The sequence below is a fragment of the Dendropsophus ebraccatus genome, chromosome 7 (assembly GCF_027789765.1).
Source record: "Dendropsophus ebraccatus isolate aDenEbr1 chromosome 7, aDenEbr1.pat, whole genome shotgun sequence".
Lineage (NCBI taxonomy): Eukaryota > Metazoa > Chordata > Amphibia > Anura > Hylidae > Dendropsophus > Dendropsophus ebraccatus.
Window position 1 is genome coordinate 94,084,485 of NC_091460.1, and position 26,161 is coordinate 94,110,645.

The window sequence follows — 26,161 nt, forward strand, 5'->3', positions numbered from 1 at the left end:
GCATTTTTGGTCGCATCAAATCCAGAAAAATTGTAATAAAAAGCAATCAAAAAGTCGCATATGCGCAATCAAGGTACCGATAGAAAGAACACTTCATGGCGCAAAAAAATGACACCTGACACAGCCCCATAGACCAAAGGATAAAAGCGTTATAAGCCTGGGAATGGAACGATTTTTAGGAACATATATTTGTTAAGAATGGTTTGACTTTTTTACAGGCCATCAGATACAATGAAAGTTATACATGTTACATATCGTTGTAATCGTAACGCCTTGAGGAACATATATAACAAGTCATTTGTACCCCAGGGCGAACGGCGTAAAAACGAAACCCCCCCCCCCCCCCAAAATAAAAGACATGCTGGGGTTTTTTTCAATTTCACCACACTTTGAATATTTTTATGGTTTCGCAGTGTACTTTATGAAAAAAATTCAGCTTGTCATTGCAAAGAACAATTAGTGGTGCAAAAAATAAGGGCTCATATGGGTTTCTAGATGAAAAAATGCAATTGCCATAAACGCAAAAATTTAAATTGGCCGGGTCCTCTAAGGGTTAAGAGCGACCTGGGTCCCTTTACCAGCGACCTGGGTCCCTTTTAAGAGCGTTTAACACCTAAAGGGACCCAGGTCGCTCTTAAAGGGACCCAGGTTGCTCTTAAAGGGACAGGACCCAGGTTGCTTTTAACAGGAATATAACCTGTATAAGAACAACACCAATTTACCAAATCAAATTAAATAAGAGGTTACCTTATGACGTATATAACCTAAAAAAAACCTCATCAAGATCAAAACCAACCACAAATTGTTTGAAAAATTCATAATCTTTATTACAATTAATTCCCCATAAAAAAACATTTACACACATTACACACTACATAGAACAAATTAAAAACTCAATGAGGGCCGGACATTATCATGGACTGTGTTCACACCTGCACAGTATGTAACTACAGAACAGTGGTTAATAAGTCTTTTTTTTTATATATTGCACCAATGCCCACTGATGTGGTCAATCTATCAGTACTATGCCGTGTTATGAGATAATTGCACTACACCCTAATGCCCACAAGATGTCATTACACCCATAAAAATAAGAATTCATAAAAAAAAAAATTGTTATAAATAGCAGCAATATACTGTATGTTCGCATAGTAATCCTTAGTGCTAGCAGCAATAACATTATTAACAACATATAAATTAATCTCCTAACATCAATCCGCTAACATGTGCAGTGATCCATCTCAGCCTAATAGCAGCACATAAATCATTCAATAGCAGCACAATAAATCATTGCACCTCCTCTCCACACCCAAACACGTTTTGCTGCTTGCTTGTTCCCGGAGCACTGAGCACTGAGTAAACACGCCGCGGAATCCTGCCGCGCTCAGTGTGCTGCTTTAAGTGAAAGAGAGGGCGCGTGTTTGTCCGCTGCTGCCGCTCTCTGCTCAAGGAACTAACATGTTAGTTCTTTAAGCGGAGAGGAGAGGAAGCGGACGAGCGCGTGTTCTCCCTTTACGCCGTGTTTACTCAGTGTGAACTGGGCCATAAGTAGCAGAGTTCAGTCAGTAAAGTAGCAGAGCTGAGGGGACAGTACCCAAGTCGCTCTTAAAGGGACAGTACCCAAGTCGCTCTTAAAGGGACGATACCCAAGTCGCTCTTAAAGGGACGGTACCCAAGCCGCTCTTAAAGGGACGGTACCCAAGCTGCTCTTAAAGGGACAGTACCCAAGCCGCTCTTAAAGGGACGATACCCAAGCCGCTCTTAAAAGGACGGTACCCAAGCCGCTCTTAAAGGGACGGTACCCAAGCCGCTCTTAAAGGGATGTTACCCAAGTAGCTCGTAAAGGGTCAGTACTTAATCTGGTTTTCAAAGGATGGTACCTAAGTTTTTTTTAAAGGGACAATACTTAAGCTGATCTGAAAGGTACAGTATATAGGTCACTCGATGCGTTAGCACCAAAGTCGCTCGTTAACCCCTTCCCTCGCGATCTGCTCTGAACCGTCGCGATCCCGTCTGCTTACTACAGCACGGGACAGTGGCTTTTAGCGGGTGCCGCCGATCGGCTGCGACCGCTAATTCGGCCACTTAGATGCAATCTTAACAGTCCTGCGTGCCCCTTTCCTTGGTGTCTAGTGGCTGGATCTCCCCCCCCCCCCCCCCCCCGCGAGACCTGCTGTACTGAGCCGGCCGGGGCTCAGCGACCCATTTTATAAATAAAAATAAATTAATAAATAAACATATTTGGCATTGCCGCGTGCGTAATCGCCCGAAATATTAAATTATCACATACCTGATCTCGCATGGTAAGCAGTGTAAGCGCAAAAAAATCCCAAAGTGCTAAATTGTGCATTTTTGGTCGCAATAAATTAAAAAAAATTGTAATAAATAGAGATCAAAAAGTCGCATATCAAGGAACCAATAGGAAGAACACCACATGGCACAAAAAAATGAAACCTCAACCAGCCCCATATACCAAAGGATAAAAGCGTTATAAGCCTGGGAATGGAGCGATTTTAAAGAACATTTAGTTTAGATTTTTTTATAAGCCATCAAATAATATAAAAGTTATACATGTTACATATCGTAATTGTAACAACTTGAGGAACATTCATAACAAGTCAGTTTTACCATATGGGGCATGGCGTAAACACAAAACCACCCCAAATTAAAAATATTGTGTTTTATTTTCAATTTCACTGTGCATATAATTTTTTTTTGGTTTCGCAATATATTTTATGCAAAAATTAAGTCTGCTATTGTAAAGTACAATTAGTTGCACAACAAATAAGGGCTCATGTGGGTCTGTAGGTGAAAAAATGCTATGCCCTTTTAAACCCTAGGAGGAAAAAACGAAAATGCAAAAACGAAAATATGATCAGGAGGAAAGGGGTTAAGGGACTGTACCAAAGTCGCTCTTAAAGGGAGGGTATCAAGGGTTAAAGTTTCTCTTAAAGGGAAGTCACTGTTAAAGGGGCGCTTTTTTCAAGCACTATGTATTTCCCTAGAAAGTCAAATCTAGTTTAAAGGTGTTATCCAACATTAGAGTTATGTTGTCTCTGGAAGAAAGTAGGCATGTGTTTTTAAAGCTGTATAATCACCTTAAGTCAGTATAAACCTACTGATTAATTCCCTTGAAGAAGCCTTATTCAAAGCCAAGTTGCAACATGACAAGAATCTCCATAAAGGTCCCAAAATACTTTATTATTATGTTAGCCAAAGCCACCAAGTATAAGGTATATAGGGGTCTCACAATGATGTCGGTGGAGATAGGGGTCAGGCTTGGTGAAAAATCATTGCCCACCCTCTTTTTTTAGAGGAATAAGCAACCATCAGAGCTGGCTGGTGGCATCTTACCCCTCCCTTGCCCCTTTCTATAGAGAACACATATACGTTTGGCTGTGCCAAAGGTACAGGTGTATGGGAAGGAGGGGAGAGATAACTTAACAGGCAGTTGTTGTAGATGTACGGCCACATTTACTTCAGTGAGCTTGCTTTACAACATTTGCTTACAACAGATAATATCGAAGCAGAGGAGGGTCGGGCGTGTTATATACTCACTGACTGACCCTATTGTTCTGACAGGGATATGCTGGCTCCAGAGCTGTCTGGCTGTGACTTACCCCTCTCCTTACTTTAGAGAACACATGGTTGTTCAGCACTACTGAATATTCATGTGTATGGAGATGTTGGGAGAAAACTGTTGGCCGAGTGAGTTCACAAAATATTTAAAAACTGTGGGCGCCTTCTTTTTTTTTTTTATATATAACTTTTCCTGCTAAAGTAGTATGGTCTGCAGGCTCAAAGTCTGTTCTCTACGTGCTTCTAAAACCCAAGCTATCATGAGAACAAAAGAAGAAAAAATAACCAAAGACAAAGGGTACTTTTGCCCCTTGTACCAGCAAATGGTGGTGTGTTGGCTCATGACGTGACTGACTTTACAGAAACTGTGACATTCTGTATTTTAAAAGGTGACTACATTCTCACTACAGAGTAATAAAAAACTGTTGTGTCTCTGGGGTGGACAACACAAAAAGGTTACTTGTATTTACACTGCATATTTTTGCTTTTGTCCAGATACCCTTGTTGCAGTCTTAGAACGGGATACATTAGGGATTCGTGAGATCAGACTCTTTAATGCAGTTGTACGCTGGTCTGAGTCAGAATGCCAGAGGCAGCAGCAACCGATAACCTCAGAAAACAAACGGAAAGCACTCAGCAAAGCGTTATCACTTATCCGTTTCCCACTTATGACCATTGAAGAATTTGCAGCAGGTATACTTAAACATCTTCTCATTGCAGTATATTTATACAAATGGTGGTGTATTGCCTTATTTTATATTCAACTTTTTTCATTTTTTTTTCAGTTTTACAGTTCTTTTAGCACTTGATAGGTAAATGATGGTGAGAAGGGGCAAAATGATTTCCTTGTGTTAAATTTACACACTTAAAGAAGCAGTTTAGTTTTTTTTTTTTCGCCCCCCCGGGTAGCCGCTGTCATGTATACTTACAGAAGATGATCGGTGTCCCGTTCCCGTCGGTCAGTTCCCGTCCCGCGGTGCTGTTCAAATCGGGCGCGCTCACTTCCGCCGGCTGCCGCAAGTCCTCTTCTCTGAACAGTAATTATACGCCGGAAGTCACTCACTTCCATGCATTCGCTATGGAAGCGCGTGACTTCCGGCATTCTAATTACAAGGCAGAGAAGAGGAGTCACAGCATCGGCGGAAGTGAGCGCGCCCGATTCGAAAGGCACCACGGGAAGGGAACTGACCGACGGGAACGGGACACCGATCATCTTCTGTAAGTATACATGACAGCGGCTACCCGGGGGGCCGAAAAACAAACAAACTGAACTGCTTCTTTAAAGCAACTCTATACCAACAATCTGACCCCCCCCCCAAAAAAAAAAAAAATTCAGATAGCTGCTTTTAATCCAAGATCTGTCCTGGGGGCCGTTCGGTAGGTGATGCAGTTTTTGTCCAAAAAAAAAACAACTTTTAAACTGGCAGCCCTGTGTCAAACTGGTGTGGCTTAGAGTTTCTATGCATTAGGCTGGCACAACCCCTCCGTCCCTCCTCCCGCCCTCCTCATCATTAGGAATGCTCCAGGGAGATTTTCTACTATTCATCACCTGTGTCAGCACGGAACATGGGCTGTTTTTTAGGACGATAACTGAATCACCTGACGAACGGACCCCAGGACAGATCTTGGATTAAAAGCAGCTATCTGAAGGTACAAGTTGTTTGGAGGGCGTCAGATTGTGGGTACAGAGTAACTTTAAAGCAGACCTTTCGGCAGCTAAACAGCAGGGATAATTAGCCCATGCCTACATTGGGCTTCTCAACAGGATTCTAGGCCCAGGGGGCATTTCGCAGCACGGGAAGAGCCCAGGGTTAGCCTGTCATTTTTGCACACGCCTTGATTGACAGCAGCCAGGCTTCTAAAAAGGGCCACAAACTTAGCAAGAACATAGCCTAAGATGCTTTTACCTGCAATTACAGCAGCACAAGCTTACTGACAGGTACTCTTTTCAAATCTCCATCTCTACATCTTTTCAATCTCCAATATTATGTGCTGAGTGACTTCTTATTTATTATAGCAGTCAAAGCTCCTTTACAAGGCTCAATCAATCATGTGGCCAGAGTGCATGAACATGGTAGGTGAGCGCATATTCCTGTCTACACGGGAAGATGTGCGGGTGAATACTAATGATTTCAATGCCCACACAAATGATGTGATCATCCGAAGAACAGGAGATTTTATGTTCATTGGCTGATCACTGGCTGATTATTAGCAATGAGGGTTCCTGCCTGCCAATATTCATCCTGGGTAAAAGAGCCCTAATACTAGAGATAATTTGTAATCATCCTATCTACTGTTAAACAGTGAATAACGCAGCATGCAAGTAAGCTTTTAAGCGTTCTCTAGAAGTACCTGCAGGTAAATCTGTAAGCAGGAGATTTGGATCAGAAAACATTAGTTCTGACTACTATAAATATATTGCATTAAATTTACTTGCATAAAATTTTAGGCTTGTTCAAGAGTGGACATTTGCTTTTTTAAAGAGTTTCTCCGGAGAGTCAAGTTTTGGGGTTGGGGGTTTGACCCTGCCTTTCATCAGTAGCAGGCAACTTTCAGTTTCTGACACCACATGTTGTTGGCCATATACATATATATGTGTATGTGTGTATATATATATATATATATATATATATATATATATATGTGTCTACTTTCATTTTAATAATGTTATATTACCAAGTATTACAACTTTATTAAATCAGCGTATTAACAGCAACATAAAAATTAAACAGATTTGAGTGTCTGCAGTACCCCATTAAGTTTAATCTTGTAATATGTTAAAGCGCATTAAAATACTTTTATTTTTTTTGTTGTCTTAAATGCATCAATAACGTTTCCCTTTCTTCATTTTTTTTCTAGGCCCAGCTCAGTCTGGCATACTCACTGACCGGGAGGTGGTCAGTCTTTTCCTGCACTTTACAGTAAACCCCAAACCTCGAGTAGAGTTCATAGACAGGCCACGGTGTTGTCTGCGTGGAAAAGAGTGTAATATTAACCGCTTCCAACAGGTAGAAAGTCGATGGGGTTACAGTGGCACCAGTGATCGAATAAGGTACTGTTACATATTTTCATAAGCATGTTCTTTATTTTTGTATTATTTTACAACTCAACTATTGCTACAAAAATAAAAAACACTGTTGGGAATGTTACTAATGTGCATTTGTGCTCTCTTGACCAATCAGCGGCCTTTCCTTAACTCCTTAGTGACCGCCAATACGGCTTTTTACGGCGGTCACTAAGGGGCCTTATTCTGCTGCCATCAGCTTTTTACGGTGATATCAGAGAATAAGGCTGCGGCGCCGGTAAGGCCCCCACCCCGTCGCCCCAGCTACCAAAGGTAGCTGAGGGGTCGGGGCAGAGTGTGGGGTCCTTCTTGGCTGGTCCCCGCACTGGCGATCGCCAGTATTATCGTTATAGCGGCGGCCGCTGGTAACGGGCATTACCAGCGCCGCTGCTGACTTTCATCTCCCCTCACTGTGCCCCCCCTCCCATGTCGTCCCCCACCCCCCAGTCACCCCCCTTCCCCCTATACTCACCTTATCCAGGGAGGTCCTTCCTGTTCGGCGTCCAGACTGCTTCTGAAGTGCGCAAGTGTACAAAAAGTGAAAAACATGCAAATAAAATAAAACACACACTTTTTATTATAGTAATAATTGCGGTTTACTCCCAGATTACCCGTACCCCCCCACCCCCAGATTACCCGTAACCACCGCAGGTTGCACATAACTGCCCCAGGTTGCCGTAATCACGCCAGATTGCACGTAACTACTACACGTTGTCTGTAACTACCGCACGTTGCCTGTAACTTATGCACATTGACCGCAACCCCCCCACGTTGCCCATAATCACCCCAAATTGCCAGTGACCCCCTCCAGATTGCCCGTAACCACACCAGATTGCCGTAACCACCCCAAATTACATTTACTCACCCCAGCTTACCTATAAGCACTTCCGTTTATCCGTAACCACCCCAGATTACCTGTAACCACCCCAGATTGTCTGTAACCACTGCAGGTTGCTCGTAACCACCGCAGGTTGCCCGTAACCACCGCTGGTTGTCTGTTACCAGCTCCAGATTACCTGCAATCAAATTTTTTCAGTGCGCTATTATAATAACTGTTACTTGCTGAAGTTGTGCTCAAGCAAATTGACGCTCCTTCCCTTCTGAGCCCCGCTGTGTGTCCATACAGTGGTATATGCCCACATATGGGACACCGTTCTACTCAAAAGAACCTGCGTTAAAGATTTTTGGGTGAATTTTCTCTCCTGTTCCTTAGCAAATTGAGAAATTTCGAATTTAAAGAACATATTATTGGAAAAATGCAAGTTTTTTTTATTTTTATTGGCCAATTTTGAATACTTTCCTCTAATACCTGTGGACTCAAAATGATCACCATACCGCAAGATAAATTCTTTGAGGGGTTTACTTTCCAAAATGAAGTGACTTATGGGGAGATTTTTCTCCACTGGCACTACAGTACCTGTCACTCAGAAACTTCTTCAGAAAAATCTGCACTGAAAATGCTAAATGGCGCACCTTCCCTTCTGAGCCCTGATGTGTGCCCATATATGTGGTTGTGGTGTGGTTTATGCCCACATATGGGGTACCGTTTTACTCAGGAGAACCTGAGTTACAAATTTTGGTGTACATTTTTTCTCCTGTTCCTCGTATAATTGAGAAATTTTAAACTGAACAAACATATATTGTTGGAAAAATTTGTGTTTTTCATTTTTACTGTCTAATTTTGAATACTTTACGCTAATACCTGTGGGGTCAAAATGCTCACCACATCCCAAGATGAATTCTTTGAGGGGTTTACTTTCCAAAATGGGGTGACTTATGGGGTGATTTTACTCCGCTGGCACTACAGGGACCCTGCAAACCCATCTGGCGCTCTTCAGCAAAATCTGCATTGAAAAAGCTAATAGGCGCTCCTTCCCTTTTAAGCCCTGCTGTGTGCCCATAGTGTTTTATGCCCACATATGGGGTACTGTTGTATTCATAATAACCTGCGTTACAGACTTTGCTGGATATTCTCTCTCCTGTTCCTCCTGAAATTGGGAAATTTCTAATTAATTCAACACATTATTGGAAAAATTTGAGTTTTTCATTTTTACTGTCTAATTTTGAATACTTTCCTCTAATATCTGTGGGGTCAAAATGCTCACTATACCCCTAGATTAATTCTTTAAAGGACAACTCCGGCGGGACCCCCCCAAAAAAAACAAAACACAGACACACACAGACACCATACTCACCATCCCTCCGATCGCCACTCCATTCGTCCGCCTCACCGCCGTCCGCCGTCCAGCGATGTCTCTGACTTCCGGGTCCTGGGGATGGAAAAGGCTGCCAGTGCGCTTGCGCACCGGCAGCCTTTTCATTGGCTGGAGCGCATCACATGGCTTCCAGCAACCTCAGCCAATCAGGGCTGAGCAAGCTGGAAGCCATGTGATGCGCTCCAGCCAATGAAAAGGCTGCTGGTCCGCATGTGCACCAGCAGCCTTTTCCGTCCCATTCACTCTCTATGAAGACGCAGAGGAGGAAGAAGACCCGGACCGCCCCCCGGCTCTGACGTCGCCGTCACCAGATGCTGCCCGGGAGAGGAGGACCGTGACGATCGTAATAGGTAATGTATACATTCTTTAACTTCTGGGCGGGGGGGTCGGGGGTCCGAAAGTGGGGGAAGGGGGCCAGACCGGGTATTTAACCACATTACAAAGTTATATAACTTTGTAATGTGTGTTAAATAAGCTAAAAAAAAAATTCGGCGGAGTTGTCCTTTAAGGTGTGTAGTTTCCAAAATGGGGTCACTTATGGGGGTTTCTAGGATACAAGCCTCCTAAATGCATTTAAAAAAAGAACTGGTCCCTAAAAAAAAAATCAGTTTTGGAAACTTTCACAAAAATATGATAATTTGCTGATAAATTTCTAACCCCTGTTACACCCTAAAAAGTAAAATATGTTTACCAAATTATGCCAGAATAAAGAAGACATATTGGTTATGTGACTAATTTATGTGCTATGACCTCCTTTTTTTAGAAGCAGAGAATTTTAAAGTTCATAAAATGCAAATTTCTCAAATTTTTCAGGTTATTTTGATGTTTTTCACAAAAAACACACAAAATAGTGACCAAATTTTGCCACTAACATAAAGTACCATATGTGACGAAAAAAAACAATCTCAGAATCGCTAGCATACACTAAAGCATCACTGAGCTAGAAGCACATAAAATGAGACAGGTCAGATTTTGAAAAAATGAGCCTGGTCATTAACCTCTTAAGGACCGAGCCAATTTTCGTTTTGGCGGTTTCGTTTTTTCCTCCTTGTGTTTAAAAGGCCATAGCACTTGCATTTTTCCACCTAGAAACCCACATGAGCCCTTATTTTGTGCGTCACTAATTGTACTTTGCAATGACAGGCTGAATTTTTGCATAAAGTACACTGTGAAACCAGAAAAAAATTCTGGTAAAACTGAAAAAAAAAAAAAAAAAACGCTTTTTTTTTATTTGGCTGTATTTGTTTTTATGCCATTCGCCCTGGGGTAAAACTGACTTGTTATGCATGTTCCTCAAGACGTTACGATTACAACAATATCGAAAATGTATAACTTTTCTTTTATGCGATGGCTTGTAAAAAATTCAAACCATTGTTAACAAATATATGTTCCTTAAAATAGCTCCATTCCCATGCTTATAGCGCTTTTAACCTTTGGTCTATGGGGCTGTGTAAGGTGTCCTTTTTTGCGCCATGATGTTTACTTTCTATTGGTACCTTGATTGCGCATATACAACTTTTTGATTGCTTTTTATTTCATTTTTTCTGGATTTAATGCGACCAAAAATGCGCAATTTTGCACTTTGGGATTTTTTGGCGCTTACGCAGTTTACCACGCGAGATCAGGAATGTGATAAATTAATACTTCAGGCGATTACACACACTTCGATACCAAACATTATTTATTTTTATTTAAAACATGGGAAAAGGGGGGTGATTCAGACTTTTATTAGGGGAGGGGGCTTTTTACTAATAACAACACTTTTTTTTTTACACTTATACTAGAAGCCCCCCTAGACACCAGGGAACGGCTGCATACAGTAATCAGATGCAGCTGTCAACTTTGATCGGCAATGATCGGAGACTAGCTGATGTGGTCCTGGTACAAGTGATCAGTGGTATATACTATATACCACTGATCACTTGTTCCAAATGCTGCCGGCAATTTTTATCCCTGTCACCATAAATCATTGGTGACAGGATAAAAAGTCAAGTGCCACCACCCCGCATTACCTGTAACCACCCTAGATTACCTGTAACCACCTCAGATTACCTGTAACTACCCCAGATTATTCATAACCAATCCAGTTTACCTTTAACTGCTCAGATTACCCGTAATTACCCCAGATTGCCACAGGCTGCCCATAACCACTACAGATTGCCCCAGGGTGCCCGTAACCACCCCAGGTTGCCCGTCACTCCTCCTCCAGATTGCCCATTACACAGGTCAACAGCATTTTTGGGGCCAAAGATATTTCAACGAATTTAGGGTAACTTTGGGGTGCTGATTCTGAATATGTCATCAGTTTTGCCAGATTGGCTCAAGTTTTTGAGATTTTTTGTGAAATGTGTAAAAAAAACAGACGTAATTTGCTACACGCGCATTAACTTTATTGATATTGTCATGAATACAATAAATTTAACAAAGTAAATGTTGATTTTAGTTTATTTTAACTAGTTTTAGAAACTAATCTTCAAAAATGAACAAGACATGAAAGATAGGAGACATTTAATCGCTGGAAAAGCGCTTTTTATATGATTTTCTTCTATGTGAGCTATTCGGGCAGTCACACTGTAGATTCCAGCAGTAATCAGCCATCATATGTCTGTCCCATCTGCCTTGGTACCTTTCCTCCATCACCATAATATCCTGATGAAATCTCTCCCCTTGTTCTTCGCTAAAATCTCCAAGGTTTTCTGGAAATCTGTCCAAGTGACTGTGAAGATAATGAAAATTAATGCTCATGTGTACACCCAGATTTCTAAATCTCAATAGCATGTTTTGTACCAGTTCTTCATAATTGTCTGCCTTTTTATTTCCCAAGAAGTTCTTCACTACCAACACAAAACTACACCATGCAGCAGTTTCAATGTCATTCATTTCCTTAGGAAAATTTGAATCTTTAAGGAGTTTCCGAATTTGAGGACCATCAAAGATTCCTGCCTTTAGTTTTTCGCTACTAAGACCAGGGAAAGATCTGCAGATGTACATGAAGCAATTACCATCTTTGTCTAATGCCTTTACGAACTGCTTCATTAATCCTAACTTTATGTGAAGTGGTGGTAGAATGATTTTTTCCCTGTCCACCAAAGGTTCGTTCACTATGTTTGATGCTCCTACTGTCAAGGTGTCCCTTGGAGGCCAATTCAGTTTCTCCCAGTGCTGATGTTTTGCTCTACTATCCCACATGCAGATGAAGCAAGGATACTTTGTGTATCCACTTTGCTGTCCAAGTAAAAAGTTGACCATTTTTAAATCAACACATATCAGCCACGAATGTTCATGGTAGCACAGTTTCTCCAAGACCATTTTGACATTTTTGTATTGTTCTGCAAGTTTAGTTGAGTGAGCTACTGGAAGAGATGCACACTGATTGCCATTGTTCAACAAAACACATTTCAAACTCCTTTTAGAACTATCTATGAAAAGCCTCCAGTCTTTAGGACGATATACTTGTAAACCCATTTGCAGCATCAGGCCAGGAATATCCTTACAATATACAAGTAGGTCATCTTCACAGAAAAATTGAAGAAGTGCTTCTTCTCTGGTCCTGTAAGATGTAATTTTAGTTCCAGGCGTCAGACAATTTTTTTCACTTATCCTTGAAGCTAAAAGTTTGGATGCACTTTTTGAGAGGTTGAGGTCTCTTATTAGATCGTTGAGCTCTCCTTGGGTAAATTGCGTAGGTGTTCTGAAATTTCCTTCATATTCTGGTTCACTTCCAGAACTAATGCTTAGCTCCATACCCTGCATTTCATCATCATCAGGTGGGGGAAGGTCAGGTAACATGGTAAACACAGGTACAGGCACATCTTCACAATGAGGGACAGGCCTTCTTGCAGATTCCATGTTAGGATACTCCCATTTTCGTTTCTTATGCTTATTGAATCCTTGCACTTGCACTGCACAGAAATAACAGTCATCATGATGATTTTTTTGCTCTCTCCACACCATTGGAACACCAAATTTGAAGCTTTTTCTTTGTCCTTTGCTCCATTTTCGTAATAATTCGATACATGCTTTGCACACTATGTGTGGTGCCCAAGCATAACCCCAAAATAGGCCAAATACACTTTTTTATGAAGTCTGTTATGTTTCTTCTATGTTTTTGCAGTGTATATTCACCACAGATGTAACAGAATGAGTCTGGATTGTTAAGACAACTTCTTCTTGATGAGTTCATGCTTTTCACTGGAAAACAGACAACAACATAAAGTTAGTGCAAAAATCAAGCTATGAACAAACTTTTAGAACACTAATTAACAAAAAACTATATTGAGAACTGCTCAGTTCAAGTACTAATCCAAAGAAATTAATGAGATGATGCGTCGCATTTACCAACAAGTGCTATAAATAAGATACCAAAAATCTCAAAAACTTGAGCCAATCTGGCAAAACTGATAGCATATTCAGAATCAGCACCCCCAAAATACCCCAAATTCATTAAAATATTTTGGACACCAGTAATTTTTTTTTTTTGTTGACCTGTGTTATCACCCCAGTTTGCCTGTGACCCCCCCCCAGATTGCCCGTCACCACCCCAGATAGCCAGTAAACACCCCCAGATTGTCCGTTACCACCCCAGACAGCCAGTAAACACCCCCAGATAGCCAGTATACACCCCTAGATAGCCAGTAACCACCCCCAGATTGTCCATTACCACCCCAGATAGCCAGTAAACACCCCCAGATAGCCATTAAATACCCCATAGATAGCCAGTACACACCCCCAGATTGCCTGTAACCACCCCAGATAGTCAGTAAAAAAACCCAGATTGGCCATAAACACCCCAGATTGCCATAGACTGCCCGTACCACCCCAGATTGCCTGTCACCACCCCAGATTGCCCATAAACACCCCAGATAGCAAGTAAACACTCCCAGGTTGCCCGTCACCACCCCTGATTACCTGTAATGTCATTTAAAAATTTTTTTTTTATCAACTGCGATATTCTAATAACCAATACCAGCTGTGGTTTTGCTCCAGCAAAATGACGCTCCTTTCCTTCTGCTGTGTGCCTTACAGTGGTTTATGCCCACATATGGTGTACCGTTGTACTCAGGAGAACCTGCGTTACAGATTTTGGGGTGCGTTTTCTCTCCCTTTCCTTGTGAAGTTGAGAAATTTCAAACTAAACAAACATATAATTGGAAAAATTCTAGTTTTTCTATTTTACTGTCAAATTTTGAATACTTTCCTCGAATACCTGTGGGGCCAAAATGCTCACTGCACCCCAAGATGACTTCTTTGAGGGGTGCACTTTCCATAGTGGGGTGACTTATGGGGGAGTTTCTCTTCTGCGGACACTACAGGGGTTCTGCAAACACACCTGGCGCTCAGCATTTGCAGTGCAGATTTTGCTGTAGAAGTTTCTAATTGGCGCTTCTTCCCTTCTGAGCCCCGCTGTGTGCCTATACAGTGGTTTATACCCACATATGGGGTACCATTGTACTCAGGAGAACCTGAGTTACAGATTTTGGGGTGCCTTTTCTCTCCTGTTCCTTGTGAAATTGAGAAATTTCAAACTAAACATACATATTATTGGAAAAATTCTAGTTTTTCATTTTTACTGTCTTATTTTGAATACTTTCCTCTAATACCTGTGGGGTCAAAATGCTCACCGCACACCAAGATGTATTCTTTGAGGGGTGTACTTTCCAAAATGGGGTGACTTTTTTGGGGGGGGGTTCACTTCGCTGGGACAACAGGAACACTGCAAACGCACCTGGCGCACAGAAACTTCTACAGCAAAATCTGCACTGAAAACGCTAATTGGCGCTCCTACAGTTCTGAGCCCTGCTGTGTGCCCATACAGTGGTTTATGCCCACATATGTGGTACCTTTCTACTCGGGAGAACCTGCGTTACAGATTTTGGGGTGCTTTTTCTCTCCTGTTGCTTGTGAAAATGAGATACTTTAATCTGAACAAACATATTATTTGAAAATTTCTATTTTCCATTTTTCCCCTGCCTAATTGTGAATACTTTCCTCCATCCTCTGTAGGGTTAAAATGCTCATTATACCCCTAAATTAATTCTTTAAGGTGTCAAGTTTCCAAAATGGGGTCACTTATGGGGGTTTTCAGTATACAAGCCTCCTAAATCTACTTCAAAAAAGAACTGGTCTCTAAAAAAATCAGTTTTGGAAATTTTATGAAAACGTGATAATTTGCTGATACATTTCTAAGCCCCGTAACACCCAAGAAAAGTTAAATATGCTTACGAAATGAAGCCAGAATAAAGAGGACATATTGGTAATGTGACCTAGTAACTAATTTATGTCATACGACTTTCGTTTTTTAGAAGCAGACAATTTAAAAGTTTGTAAAGTGCACATTTTTCAAATTTTTCTTGAAATTTTTATGTTTTTCACAAAAAAACACAAGATAGTGACCAAATTTTGCCACTTTCACAAAGTGCCATATGTGACGAAAAAAAACAATCTCAGAATCGCTAGCATACGTTAAAGCATCACTAAGCTATAAGCGCATAAAGTGAGACAGGTCAGATTTTGAAAAATGAGCCTGGTTGCCTGTCCTATTGATTTCTGCAAAAAAAAATTTAAACGACAGTGATACTTTAACCTCTACGCGTACGTCATGCGCCCGTAAGAGGTGTTCAGAGCCGCGCGGCGACCCCACTCTGAACCGCCGCGGTCCCAATCGCCGTGCCCGCTTATACAGTAATCAGATGCAGCTGTCAAACATGACAGCTGCATCCGATTACCGGATGCAGCACTTCCCTGGTGTCTAGTGGAGGAGATCTCCGTTACTGCTGCCGGCCGGGGACCGCTCCAAGATGGAGCCGAAAAGCAGCAGCCGAAAGCAAACGAATGCCGATCTCATTGATCTTTGCTGTATAAGTATACAGCACAAATCTCAATGAGAGATCAAAGTGTATATACTAGAAGTCCCCTAGGGGGGCTTCTAGTATGTGTAAAAAAAAAAAAAAAAAAAAAGTGTTGTTATTAGTAAAAAGCCCTCTCCCCTAATAAAAGTTTGAATCACCCCCCTTTTCCCAGGTTTTAAATAATAAAATAATAATTTAAATAAATAAATAAACATGTTTGCTATCGCCGCGTGCGTTATCGCCCGAACTATTAATTAATCACATTTCTGATTTCGAACGGTAAACGGCGTCAGCGCAAAAAAATCCCAAAGTGCAAAATTGTGCATTTTAGGTTGCATCAAATCCAGAAAAAATGTAATAAAAAGCGATCAAAAAGTCGTATATGCGCAATCAAGGTACCGATAGAAAGTAAACATCATGGCGCAAAAAATTACACCTTATACAGCCCCATAGACCAAAGGATAAAAGCGCTATAAGCATGGGAATAGATCGATTTTAAGGAACGTATATTTGTTAACAATGGTTTGAATTTAAGATACAAGAAAAGTTATACATGTTATATATCGTTTTAATCGTAACGACTTGAGGAATATGCATAACAAGTCAGTTTTACCCCCGGGGCGAATGGCATAAAAACACATTCCACCCAAATAAAAGAAATGCGTTTTTTTTTTTTCAATTTCACCACACTTTGAATTTTTTTCTGGTTTCACAGTATACTTTATGCAACAATTCAGCCTGTCATTGCAAAGTACAATTAGTGACGCAAACAATAAGGGCTCAAAGGGTTAAAGGGGTTTTCCAGGGAAAAATGATTTTTTGTATTAGGAAAGGGTTAACCAAGGTGTTAACCCTTCTCTAATATACTTACCTGTCATTAGATGTCTGCTCTGGGAGATCGCTGGGCCGGTCACGTGACTTGCTTGCTTCGGATCTTCTGTCTTCCTGTCATTCTCCGGACCGGAAGCTTCTCCTGTCTCTGCTTCTGGTTCGGTGACATCAGCTGCACTGAGCTCTTCTGCGCCTGTGCCAGCCTCTCCCTCTTCTTATTGGCTGCAGAGTACTTGAGCCTGATTGGCCACACAGTAGCCTGTGCAGATCAAGCGTGAGGGGGACTTGTGAAGACGGAGGGGCTTGATGTCTGTCAGGCAGGCCCCAGCAGTGTCACACTCTCAGCAGCAGCACAGGCAGTGTCTCTCCGTCCCCAGAGTGAGTCTGAGTCATCCTGAGAGGGGAGAATGCTGTCTGTGCTGCTGCAGTTCTGATCGCTTCAACACTTCGTTCTGTGACAACACTGTTCCCTGACACATAAATCATCTCCTCTGCCGTCCTACCCTCCCCCTCCCCCTCCCCCCTCCCCCTCCCCCTCCCCCTCCCCCCCTCCCCCCCTCCCCCTCCCCCCTCCCCCCTCCCCCCTCCCCCTCCCCCCTCCCCACACACAGAGAAGCCGTCAGGTCAGGGTAAACCTTCATATACATAGAGCTGAAGCAGCTGGGGGGAGGGGAGGAGGTCAGGACAGGGGAGATGATTTCTGTGTGACACAACACTGTTCAGTGTGAAAGAAGAGGTGAGGGGCACCAGCTATATCATCAGGAACACTCAGCAACACCACAGAGGCACTCAGCGTTTCCCCTCCAGTAATGAATATCAATGCTGACAGGTGCAGTTATTCATTATGGAGAGTGAGGGGCACTGTGGCTGTATGTGGGGAAGCTGTGGCTGGCATGAGTCCTGTGGGGGTGGGGGCACAGAACAATCAGAAAGAAGAGGTTCACAAGCTATGAGAATGGGAGCACTCTTGGCAGCAGCAGAAACAGCCACAGATGGCTTCTGTACCTCTTATTTCTGTGTTTTTTCTTTCAAATAGAAATCATCACCACCTGGCTCCCCATCCCTTTTTTATTTATTTATTCAGAATTAGATCTATTTTATAGACTATTTCCCTCTTGCTTCAACAGCCTCCTATTATGGTGCAGTGGTAAGTGACAGGTTTACCATGCAAACTGACCAGGGTTCACATCCCGTCAGAGTACTTTTTTTTTTTTTTTTCCCCAATTATGACTTGTGCTAGATATTATGGTGATTGTAGTTCCTCTGCAAACAAGAAACACTGAGGGTAATATACAAACAAGATGAATTTTCTAAGAAAATAATGCTCTAATGACTATCTGACTCTATTGCTCCATGTATAATTGTATGCATGTATCACCTAATCAGAATAAAATCATATCATATCTTTTGTCCACAATATAATAAATTATATTTTATTCCATTGTGGCAAATAGATATGATTTTATTTTGATTAGGTGATACATGCATACAATTATACATAGAGCAATAGAGTCATTAGAGCATTATTTTCTTAGAAAATTCATCTTGTTTGTATATTACCCTCAGTGTTTCTTGTTTGCAGAGGAACTACAATCACCATAATATCTAGCACAAGTCATAATTGGGGAAAAAAAAAAAGTACTCTGGTAAGAGTACTCTCGGCGGCGGGGGGGGGGGGGGGGTTATAGTGGTGTGTGGGGGGAGAGCTGGGGGTGATAGTGGTGCGTGGGGGAGGGCTGGGTATCATAGTTCTGTGTGTGTGGGGGGGGGGGGGGCTGGGGGTGATAGTTCTCTGTGGGGGGGAGGGCTGGGAGTGATAGTTCTGTGTATGGAGGAGGGCAGTTCTGTGGGGGGGGGGCTGGGATTGATAGTTCTGTGTGGGGGGGGGGAGGGCTAGGGGTTTTAACAGATGAAAAAATAAAAACATTTGATGACATTGGAATGTTTTTGTAAGAGCTTTTCTTGTGGAAAACCTGATGCGGCCCAGCCTCACCCAGACTCTACCTCCAGCGGCCCCCAGGTAAATTGAGTTTGAGACCCATGGTGTAAAGTGAAACTGGCTCAGTTGCCCTTAGCAACCAATCAGATTCCACCTTTCATCCCTCACAGACTGATTGGTTGCTAGGGGCAACTGAGCTAGTTTCACTTTACACCATGTTTGATAAATCTCCCCCCTAGTGTGTGAGTACTAACAAGCAGTGTTACAGTACAAATGCTTTGCTTCTCATAGCAAGCACTGCTTTCATTTTTGCAAGGCTAATTACTATTGAAAGCTAAGCTGCAATCAGTTGCTATAGGCAACAAAGGAAAGTACTACTGTAAGACTGCACCACTTCCACCTGTATGTATGGAGAGGGAGGGGGAGGAGTAAAGAGATGTTGAAAGAGAGTGTGACCATCACATACAGAGTAAAACAAACAGTAGCGCGTAGACACACTTACAATATAAAATTCAGCTTACTAGTGAATGGTACATAAACAGAATGATGGAGCAAAAAAGGTTGTGCTAAATATACATAAAGTTTACTTCAGACAAAATTACATCCATAGATAAAGTACAGTAAAGCAGAGTGGGATAGGCAATGAACAGTATAACAAAGGTATTAGGAACAATCAGTACATAAAAATAAAACATTACCATGCTGTGGAAGTGTGGTATTTTATCATGCACAGCTGCAGTGTCAGCAACTGTATATGTGATAACCAGTGGCTTGTGGTGGGAGGAGCCTGAGGCTGCAGTTCATGAGGTATTTGATTAGCTTGTTATACACTGCAATTCCAACTCTGGCCACTGGGTGTGCTGTGTATGTAAACAAACTGAGCAGCTTGTAAACAAACAATACAAGATATAAAAAGAGCTTTTTCATCTCATGAGAAGCTGATAGAGAAGAAAAATGTATATGGGGAGGTTTGTCTTGACTTAGGCAATCATGCTGGATGATTTTTGAAAAAACATAAAAATCCTGGAAAACCCCTTTAAGCAGACTTGCACACAGGTTGTGAAATAAAGACTGAAACCTAATTCTTTTTCCTGTCTTGCATATACTGCTTTACTCTAAAGGCCGACTGGCTATCGTGTGCGGGGGGGGGGGGGGGGGTTTGGTCGGCGGGGGGGGCCGCGGCCGGCTATTATGTGTGCGGGGGGGGGGGGGAGGGGTTTATGGGTTTATGTGCCGCGGGCTGCCGGCTATCATGTGTGTGGGGAGGGAGGGGGGGGAGGGATTCCGCGGGCGGCCGGCTAGCATGTGTGCTGGGCGGGGGTGCCTCCGGCTATCGTGTGCTGGGGGGGGAGGGGTGCTGCGGGCGTCTGCCACCGGGTTAGATGTGTGTGTGTGGGGGGGGGGGGGGCCCGCAGCGGCCGGCTGGCTGAATATCGGTTGAGATGCGGCCGCACGGCTATCAGTCAGGTAAGATGGGGGGTGGGGGGTGGAGTGTGGGTGGCTGACTATCGGGTGAGATGCGGTGGGGGGGCGGGGTTGGAATGCTTTCAGAGAGGGAGACAGTGATCAGCAGCAGCGGCTGTCAGTGTCCTCCTTCACTTCAGTGGACTGGGTTACAAGCGCTAACCCAGCCCATTGAAGAGACTGAGACACGTGATGCCGTCTCGGAGGGTGAGGGCCAGGAGCAGGGAGCGTGTCGGGTTGGACAGAGAGATGATGATTCTATGCATTCGGTGGGGGTGAATGCATCTAGATATAAAAACACATTCCACCCAAATAAAAGAAATGCGTTTTTTTTATTTTTTCAATTTCACCACACTTTGAATTTTTTTCTGGTTTCACAGTATACTTTATGCAACAATTCAGCCTGTTATTGCAAAGTACAATTAGTGACGCAAACAATAAGGGCTCATGGGGGTTTCTAGGTGGAAAAATGCAAGTGCTATGGCCTTTAAACACGAAGAAAAACCGAAAACGCAAAAACGAAAATTGGGTCCGTCCTCAAAGGGTTAAGCAGACTTGCACACAGGTTGTGAAATAAAGACTGAAACCTAATTCTTTTTCCTGTCTTGCATATACTGCTTTACTCTAAAGGCCGACTGGCTATCGTGTGCGCGCGGGGGGGGGGATTGTTCGGCGCGGGATGCCCAGACAGCCGGCTATCCTGTGTGCTGGGGGGGGAGGGAGATGTGCCGCGGCCGGCTATTATGTGTGCTGGGGGGGAGGAAAGATGTGCCGCGGGCTGCCGGCTATCATGTGTGTGTGGGGGGGGGGAGGGATTCCGCGAGCGGCCGGCTAGCATGTGTGCTGGGCGGGGGTGCCTCCGGGCGGCCGTCTGGCTATCGTGTGCTGGGGGGGGAGGGGTGCTGCGGGCGTCTGCCACCGGGTTAGATGTGGGGGGGGGGGGGGGCCCGCAGCGGCCGGCTGGCTGAATATCGGTTGAGATGCGGCCGCACGGCTATCAGTCAGGTAAGATGGGGGGTGGAGTGCGGGTGGCTGACTATCGGGTGAGATGCGGTGGGGGGGGCGGGGGTGGAATGCTTTCAGAGAGGGAGACAGTGATCAGCAGCAGCGGCTGTCAGTGTCCTCCTTCACTTCAGTGGACTGGGTTACAAGCGCTAACCCAGCCCATTGAAGAGACTGAGACATGTGATGCCGTCTCGGAGGGTGAGGGCCAGGAGCAGGGAGCGTGTCGGGTTGGACAGAGAGCTGATGATTCTATGCATTCGGTGGGGGTGAATGCATCTAGATAACAGCAAAACTGTGCAGAATCCATAATAACGTTACAATAGAAAGATGGAAAGCTAGGGGTGGGCAACGTATTAATGCAAAAATTTATTTGGGGGGGAATACCCTTTTAAGGCCAGTCATAGGCACAGTAAACTATATATCCTTCAATATAGGCATCCACCCCCCAATTTTTTTTTTCTTTAAACCAAAAAGTAATAAACAATAATTCCTTTATTCAGATAGATTTTTTTAAGACATACAGTATTAAAAGTTAAATAGAGATGCAGAAAATGGCACAGGTAAACCACAGATCACACCTGGACAGAATATAAATAGGAAGCATATAGGCAGGCAGTAACACTGGATAAAATATAAGCAAAGTGCATGTGCAAAATAATGTGCTGCAGTGACTGACATGTGCTGGATGGAATCTCTGGAGGTATCACTATTAGTATGTAAACATATGAAATGCCCAATTTCAAAAGGTGCAATTAGTCAAAGTGCACTGTTGGCTTACTGGGCCTGCTGGCAATATCTATTAACCTGTTGAGAACATTACTTTTGGTCCTAGCATGAAATCTATGCCAAGTACGAAAAGTAAAGTTTATCGCATGAGCACATTCCTGAAGTAGATGTAGCAGAGGAGAGTAGTATAGACATGGATTTTAACCCCTTCCCGCATTAGGACGTACCGGCACGTCCAAATCTGCAGCCCGTTCCCGCAGATGGACGTGCCGGCACGTCCTCTGAATGACAGGGGCGCAGGAGCTGCGCTCCTGTCATTCCCGGCGGGGCCCGGCTGTCAGTGATAGCCGGGCACCCGCCGCAACTGCCGAGATCCGGGCCGAGCCCGGATCTCGGCAGTTAACCCTATAGGTGCTGCGATCTGTGCGATCGCAGTACCTGTAGTGCTACAGGAAGGGAGAATCCTCCCTTCCTCCTCCATCGGGGCTGTGCGGTGAGATCGCACAGTCCCGATGGAGCTGTGACGTCAGGAGGCTTCCCCGAAGCCTCCTGGTGTCACAGCTACGGAAGCTGGTCAGGCTCAGCCTAAGGCTGAGGCTGATCAGCTTTGCCTTTTACAGGCATAGTGCATTGCAGTGCTGATGAGCTCTGCAATGCACTGTGCCTGTAATCAGGCAATTTTACAGTAAAGTCCCCATGGTGGGACTAAAAACAGTGTTAAAAAAAACACACACACACAAAATACATTTATAGTAAAATAAAATTTACACATAATCCCCATAGCCCCCAATACAATAATAAATGTAAAAAAAAAAAAGTACACATATTTTGTATCACCGTGTGCGTAATGACGCAGGCAATACAAATATTACATGAACCCCTTAGTGACCGCCAATACGTATTTTTACGGCGGTCACTATATTCCGATACGTACGCCTTTTAGTGGCGGACGTATCGGAATGCTCTGCCGTCCCCTTGCGGCGGCAGAGCGGGGGATTAGCTGTCAGTGTGACACCTGATCTCCCCCTGACACTACCCCGAGCGGAAGTTCCTCCGCTCCAGGTAGTTTAACCCATTGAATGCCGCTGTCGGCACCCCGGAATACCTGTAACCACCCCGCATTACCTGTAACCACCCCAGATTACCTGTAACCACCCCAGATTACCTGTAACCACCCCGCATTACCTGTAACCACCCCGCATTACCTGTAACCACCCCACATTACCTGTAACCACCCCGCATTAACTGTAACCACCCCAGATTACCTGTAACCACCCCGGATTACCTGTAACCACCCCGGATTACCTGTAACCACCCCGGATTACCTGTAACCACCCCGCATTACCTGTAACCACCCCAGATTACCTGTAACCACCCCACATTACCTGTAACCACCCCGCATTAACTGTAACCACCCCAGATTACCTGTAACCACCCCAGATTACCCGTAACCACTCCAGATTACCTGTAACCACTCCAGATTACCCGTAACCACCCCAGATTGCCACACCCTCTCGATTGTCGATCACCACCCCAGATAGCCAGTAAACACCCCCTGATTGCCCATAACTACCCCCAGATAGCCAGTAAACACCCCCAGATTGCCCATAACTACCCCCAGATAGCCAGTAAACACCCCCAGATTGCCTGTAATCACCCCAGATTGCCACAGACTGCCCGTCACCACCCCAGATTGCCCATCACTACCCCAGATAGCCAGTAACCAACCCAGATAGCCAGTAACCACCCCAGATTGCCCATAACCACCCCAGATTGCCCGTAACCACCCCAGATGGGCAGTAAACACTCCCTGGCTGCCCGTAAACACCTCGAGATTACCTGTAATCTCAATTTTTTTTTTTTTTTTAGCAACTTTGCTATTCTAATAACCGATACTAGCTGCGGTTTTGCTCCAGCAAAATGACACTCCTTCCCTTCTGAGCCCCGCTGTGTGCCCATACAGTGGTTTATGTCCACATATGGGGTACCGTTGTACTCAGGAGAACCTGCTTTACAAATTTTGGGGTGCATCTTCTCCCCTGTTCCTAGTGAAATTGAGAAATTTTAAACTAAACAAACAAATTGTTGGAAAAATTCATTTTTTTCATTCTTACTGTCTAATTCTGAATACTTTCCTCTAATACCTGTGGGGTCAAAATGCTTACCAGACCCCAATCTGAATTCTTTGAGGGGTGCACTTTCCAAAATGGGATGACATTTGGGGGGGTTCTATTCTGCTGACACTACAGGGGCTCTGCAAACGCACCTGGCGCTCAGAAACTTCTTCAGAAAAATCTGCACTGCAAATGCTAATTGGCGCTCCTTCCCTTCTGAGCCCAGCTGTGTGCCCATACAGTGGTTTATACCCACGTATGGGGTACCGTTGTACTCAGGAGAACCTGCGTTACAAATTTTGGGGTGCATCTTCTCCTCTGTTCCTAGTGAAATTGAGAAATTTCAAACTAAACAAACATATTATTGAAAAAATTCAATTGTTTCATTCTTACTGTCTAATTTTGAATACTTTCCTCTAATACTTGTGGGGTCAAAATGGTCACCACACCCCAAGATGAATTCTTTGAGGGGTGTACTTTGCAAAATGCGGTGACTTTTGGGGGGTTTCTATTCTGCTGACACTACAGGGGCACTGCAAACGCACCTGGTGCTCAGAAACTTCTTCAGAAAAATCTGCACTGAAAAAGCTAATTGGCGCTCCTTCCCTTCTGAGCTTCGCTGTGTGCCCAAACAGTGGTTTACGCCCACATATGGGGCACCGTTCTACTCAGGAGAACCTGCGTTACAGATTTTGGGGTGCATCTTCTCCTCTGTTCCTAGTGAAATTGAGAAATTTTAAACTAAACAAACATAATATTGGAAAAAGTCTATTTTTTCATTTTTACTGAATTCTTTTGAATACTTTCCTCCAATACCTGTGGGGTCAAAATGCTCATCACACCTTAAGATGAATTCTTTGAGGGGTGTACTTTCCAAAATGGGATGACTTTTGGGGGGTTCTATTCTGCTGACACTACAGGGGCGCTGCAAACGCACATGGCGCTCAGAAACGTCTTCAGTAAAATCTGAACTGGAAATGCTAATTGGCGCTCCCTTCCTTCTGAGCCCCGCTGTGTGCCCATAGAGTGGTGTATGCCCACATATGGTGTACCGTTCTACTCAGGAGAACCTGCGTTACAGATATTGGGGGGCGTTTTCTCTCATGTTGCTTGTGAAAATGAGATAATTTAATGTAAACAAATATATTATTGGAAAATTTCTATTTTCCATTTTTTACAGCCTAATTGTGAATACTTTCCTCCAGCCCCTGTAGGGTTAAAATACTTATGATACCCCTAGATTAATTCTTTAGGGTGTGTAGTTTCTAAAATGGGGTCACTTATGGGGGTTTCCAGTATACAAGCCTTTTAAATCCACTTAAAAAAAGAACTGGTCCCTAAATAAATCAGTTTTGGAAATTTCAAGAAAATTTGATAATTTGCTGATACATTTCTAACCCCGTAACACCCTAAAAAAGTGAAATATGTTTATGAAATGAAGTCAGAATAAAGAAGACATATTGAAAATGTGACTTAGTAATTAATTTATGTCATGTGACTTTCTGTTTTTAGAAGCAAAGAATTTCAAAGTTTGTAAAGTGCAAATTTTTCAAATTTTTCATGAGATTTTGATGTTTTTCACAAAAAAACACAAGACAGTGACCAAATTTTGCCACTAATATAAAGTACAATATGTTACAAAAAAACAGTCTCAGAATCGCTAGCATACGTTAAAGCATCACTGAGCTATAAGCGCATAAAGTAAGACAGGTTAGATTTAGAAAAATGAGCCTGGTCATTAAGGCCCAAATAGGCTTAGTCTTGAAGGGGTTAAGGGTGCCTTCACACGTACCGTATCGCTGCGTATTTATCGCTGCAAGTTTCTCGCACATAAATCCACAGTGAAACTGATTGCTATAAAGTCGATGTATCTGTATTCTCGCTGCGTGTTTGGTGCGGTTTTTACAAGCAAGTTTTGATTTTCACAGGAGAGTTTAACACCACAAAAAAACACAGCTACTTTTGTGCGAGTTTCATGCGAGTTTCGTGCGATAAATACACAGCGATACGGTATGTGTGAAGGCACCCTTAGGCTGAATTTTCAGCCTCTTTATTTTCTGCATGGACAACAATGTTTTTTGGATGAGGTGGTAGAAATTTAAAAGGGAACTCCAGGTAGAGGTTAAAAAAATGAAACTTCTGCAGAAGCATAATGCATTACTTACCTGTCTATCTCAGTTTTGAAACTACGAAAAATCCATTTGTTTGGGGGGTTTTTGCTCTGTTTTGTGTTTCTGTTCTTCCTGGTTTGGCATTTCCCAGAATGCAATGCTTTCTCTCATGTGATCATCACAGCCCCACCCATTACAATCAGTAAAATTAGCAGCTGCTTCTGGCCGGTTAGAGATGGTGAATCAGTCAGGGGATCGGGTTAT

The 26,161-nt window shown here is 43.3% G+C and overlaps 1 protein-coding gene across 3 annotated transcripts in view; it reads left to right on the forward strand.

The window, feature by feature from the left end:
- LOC138797578 (BTB/POZ domain-containing protein 2-like) overlaps window positions 1-26,161 on the forward strand; it is a 550,827-nt gene that overhangs the window by 263,528 nt on the left and 261,138 nt on the right. For 2 of the 3 annotated variants that reach the window (XR_011363952.1, XM_069977917.1), the window contains exons 5-6: window positions 4,075-4,272; window positions 6,439-6,631. Coding sequence is in view for 2 of the 3 variants with exons in the window: in XM_069977917.1 (XP_069834018.1) it covers window positions 4,075-4,272; window positions 6,439-6,631 (391 nt within the window). In the remaining variant the exon portion in view is untranslated. The remainder of the gene's footprint in view (window positions 1-4,074; window positions 4,273-6,438; window positions 6,632-26,161) is intronic. The other variant, XM_069977918.1, reaches the window with a different exon arrangement.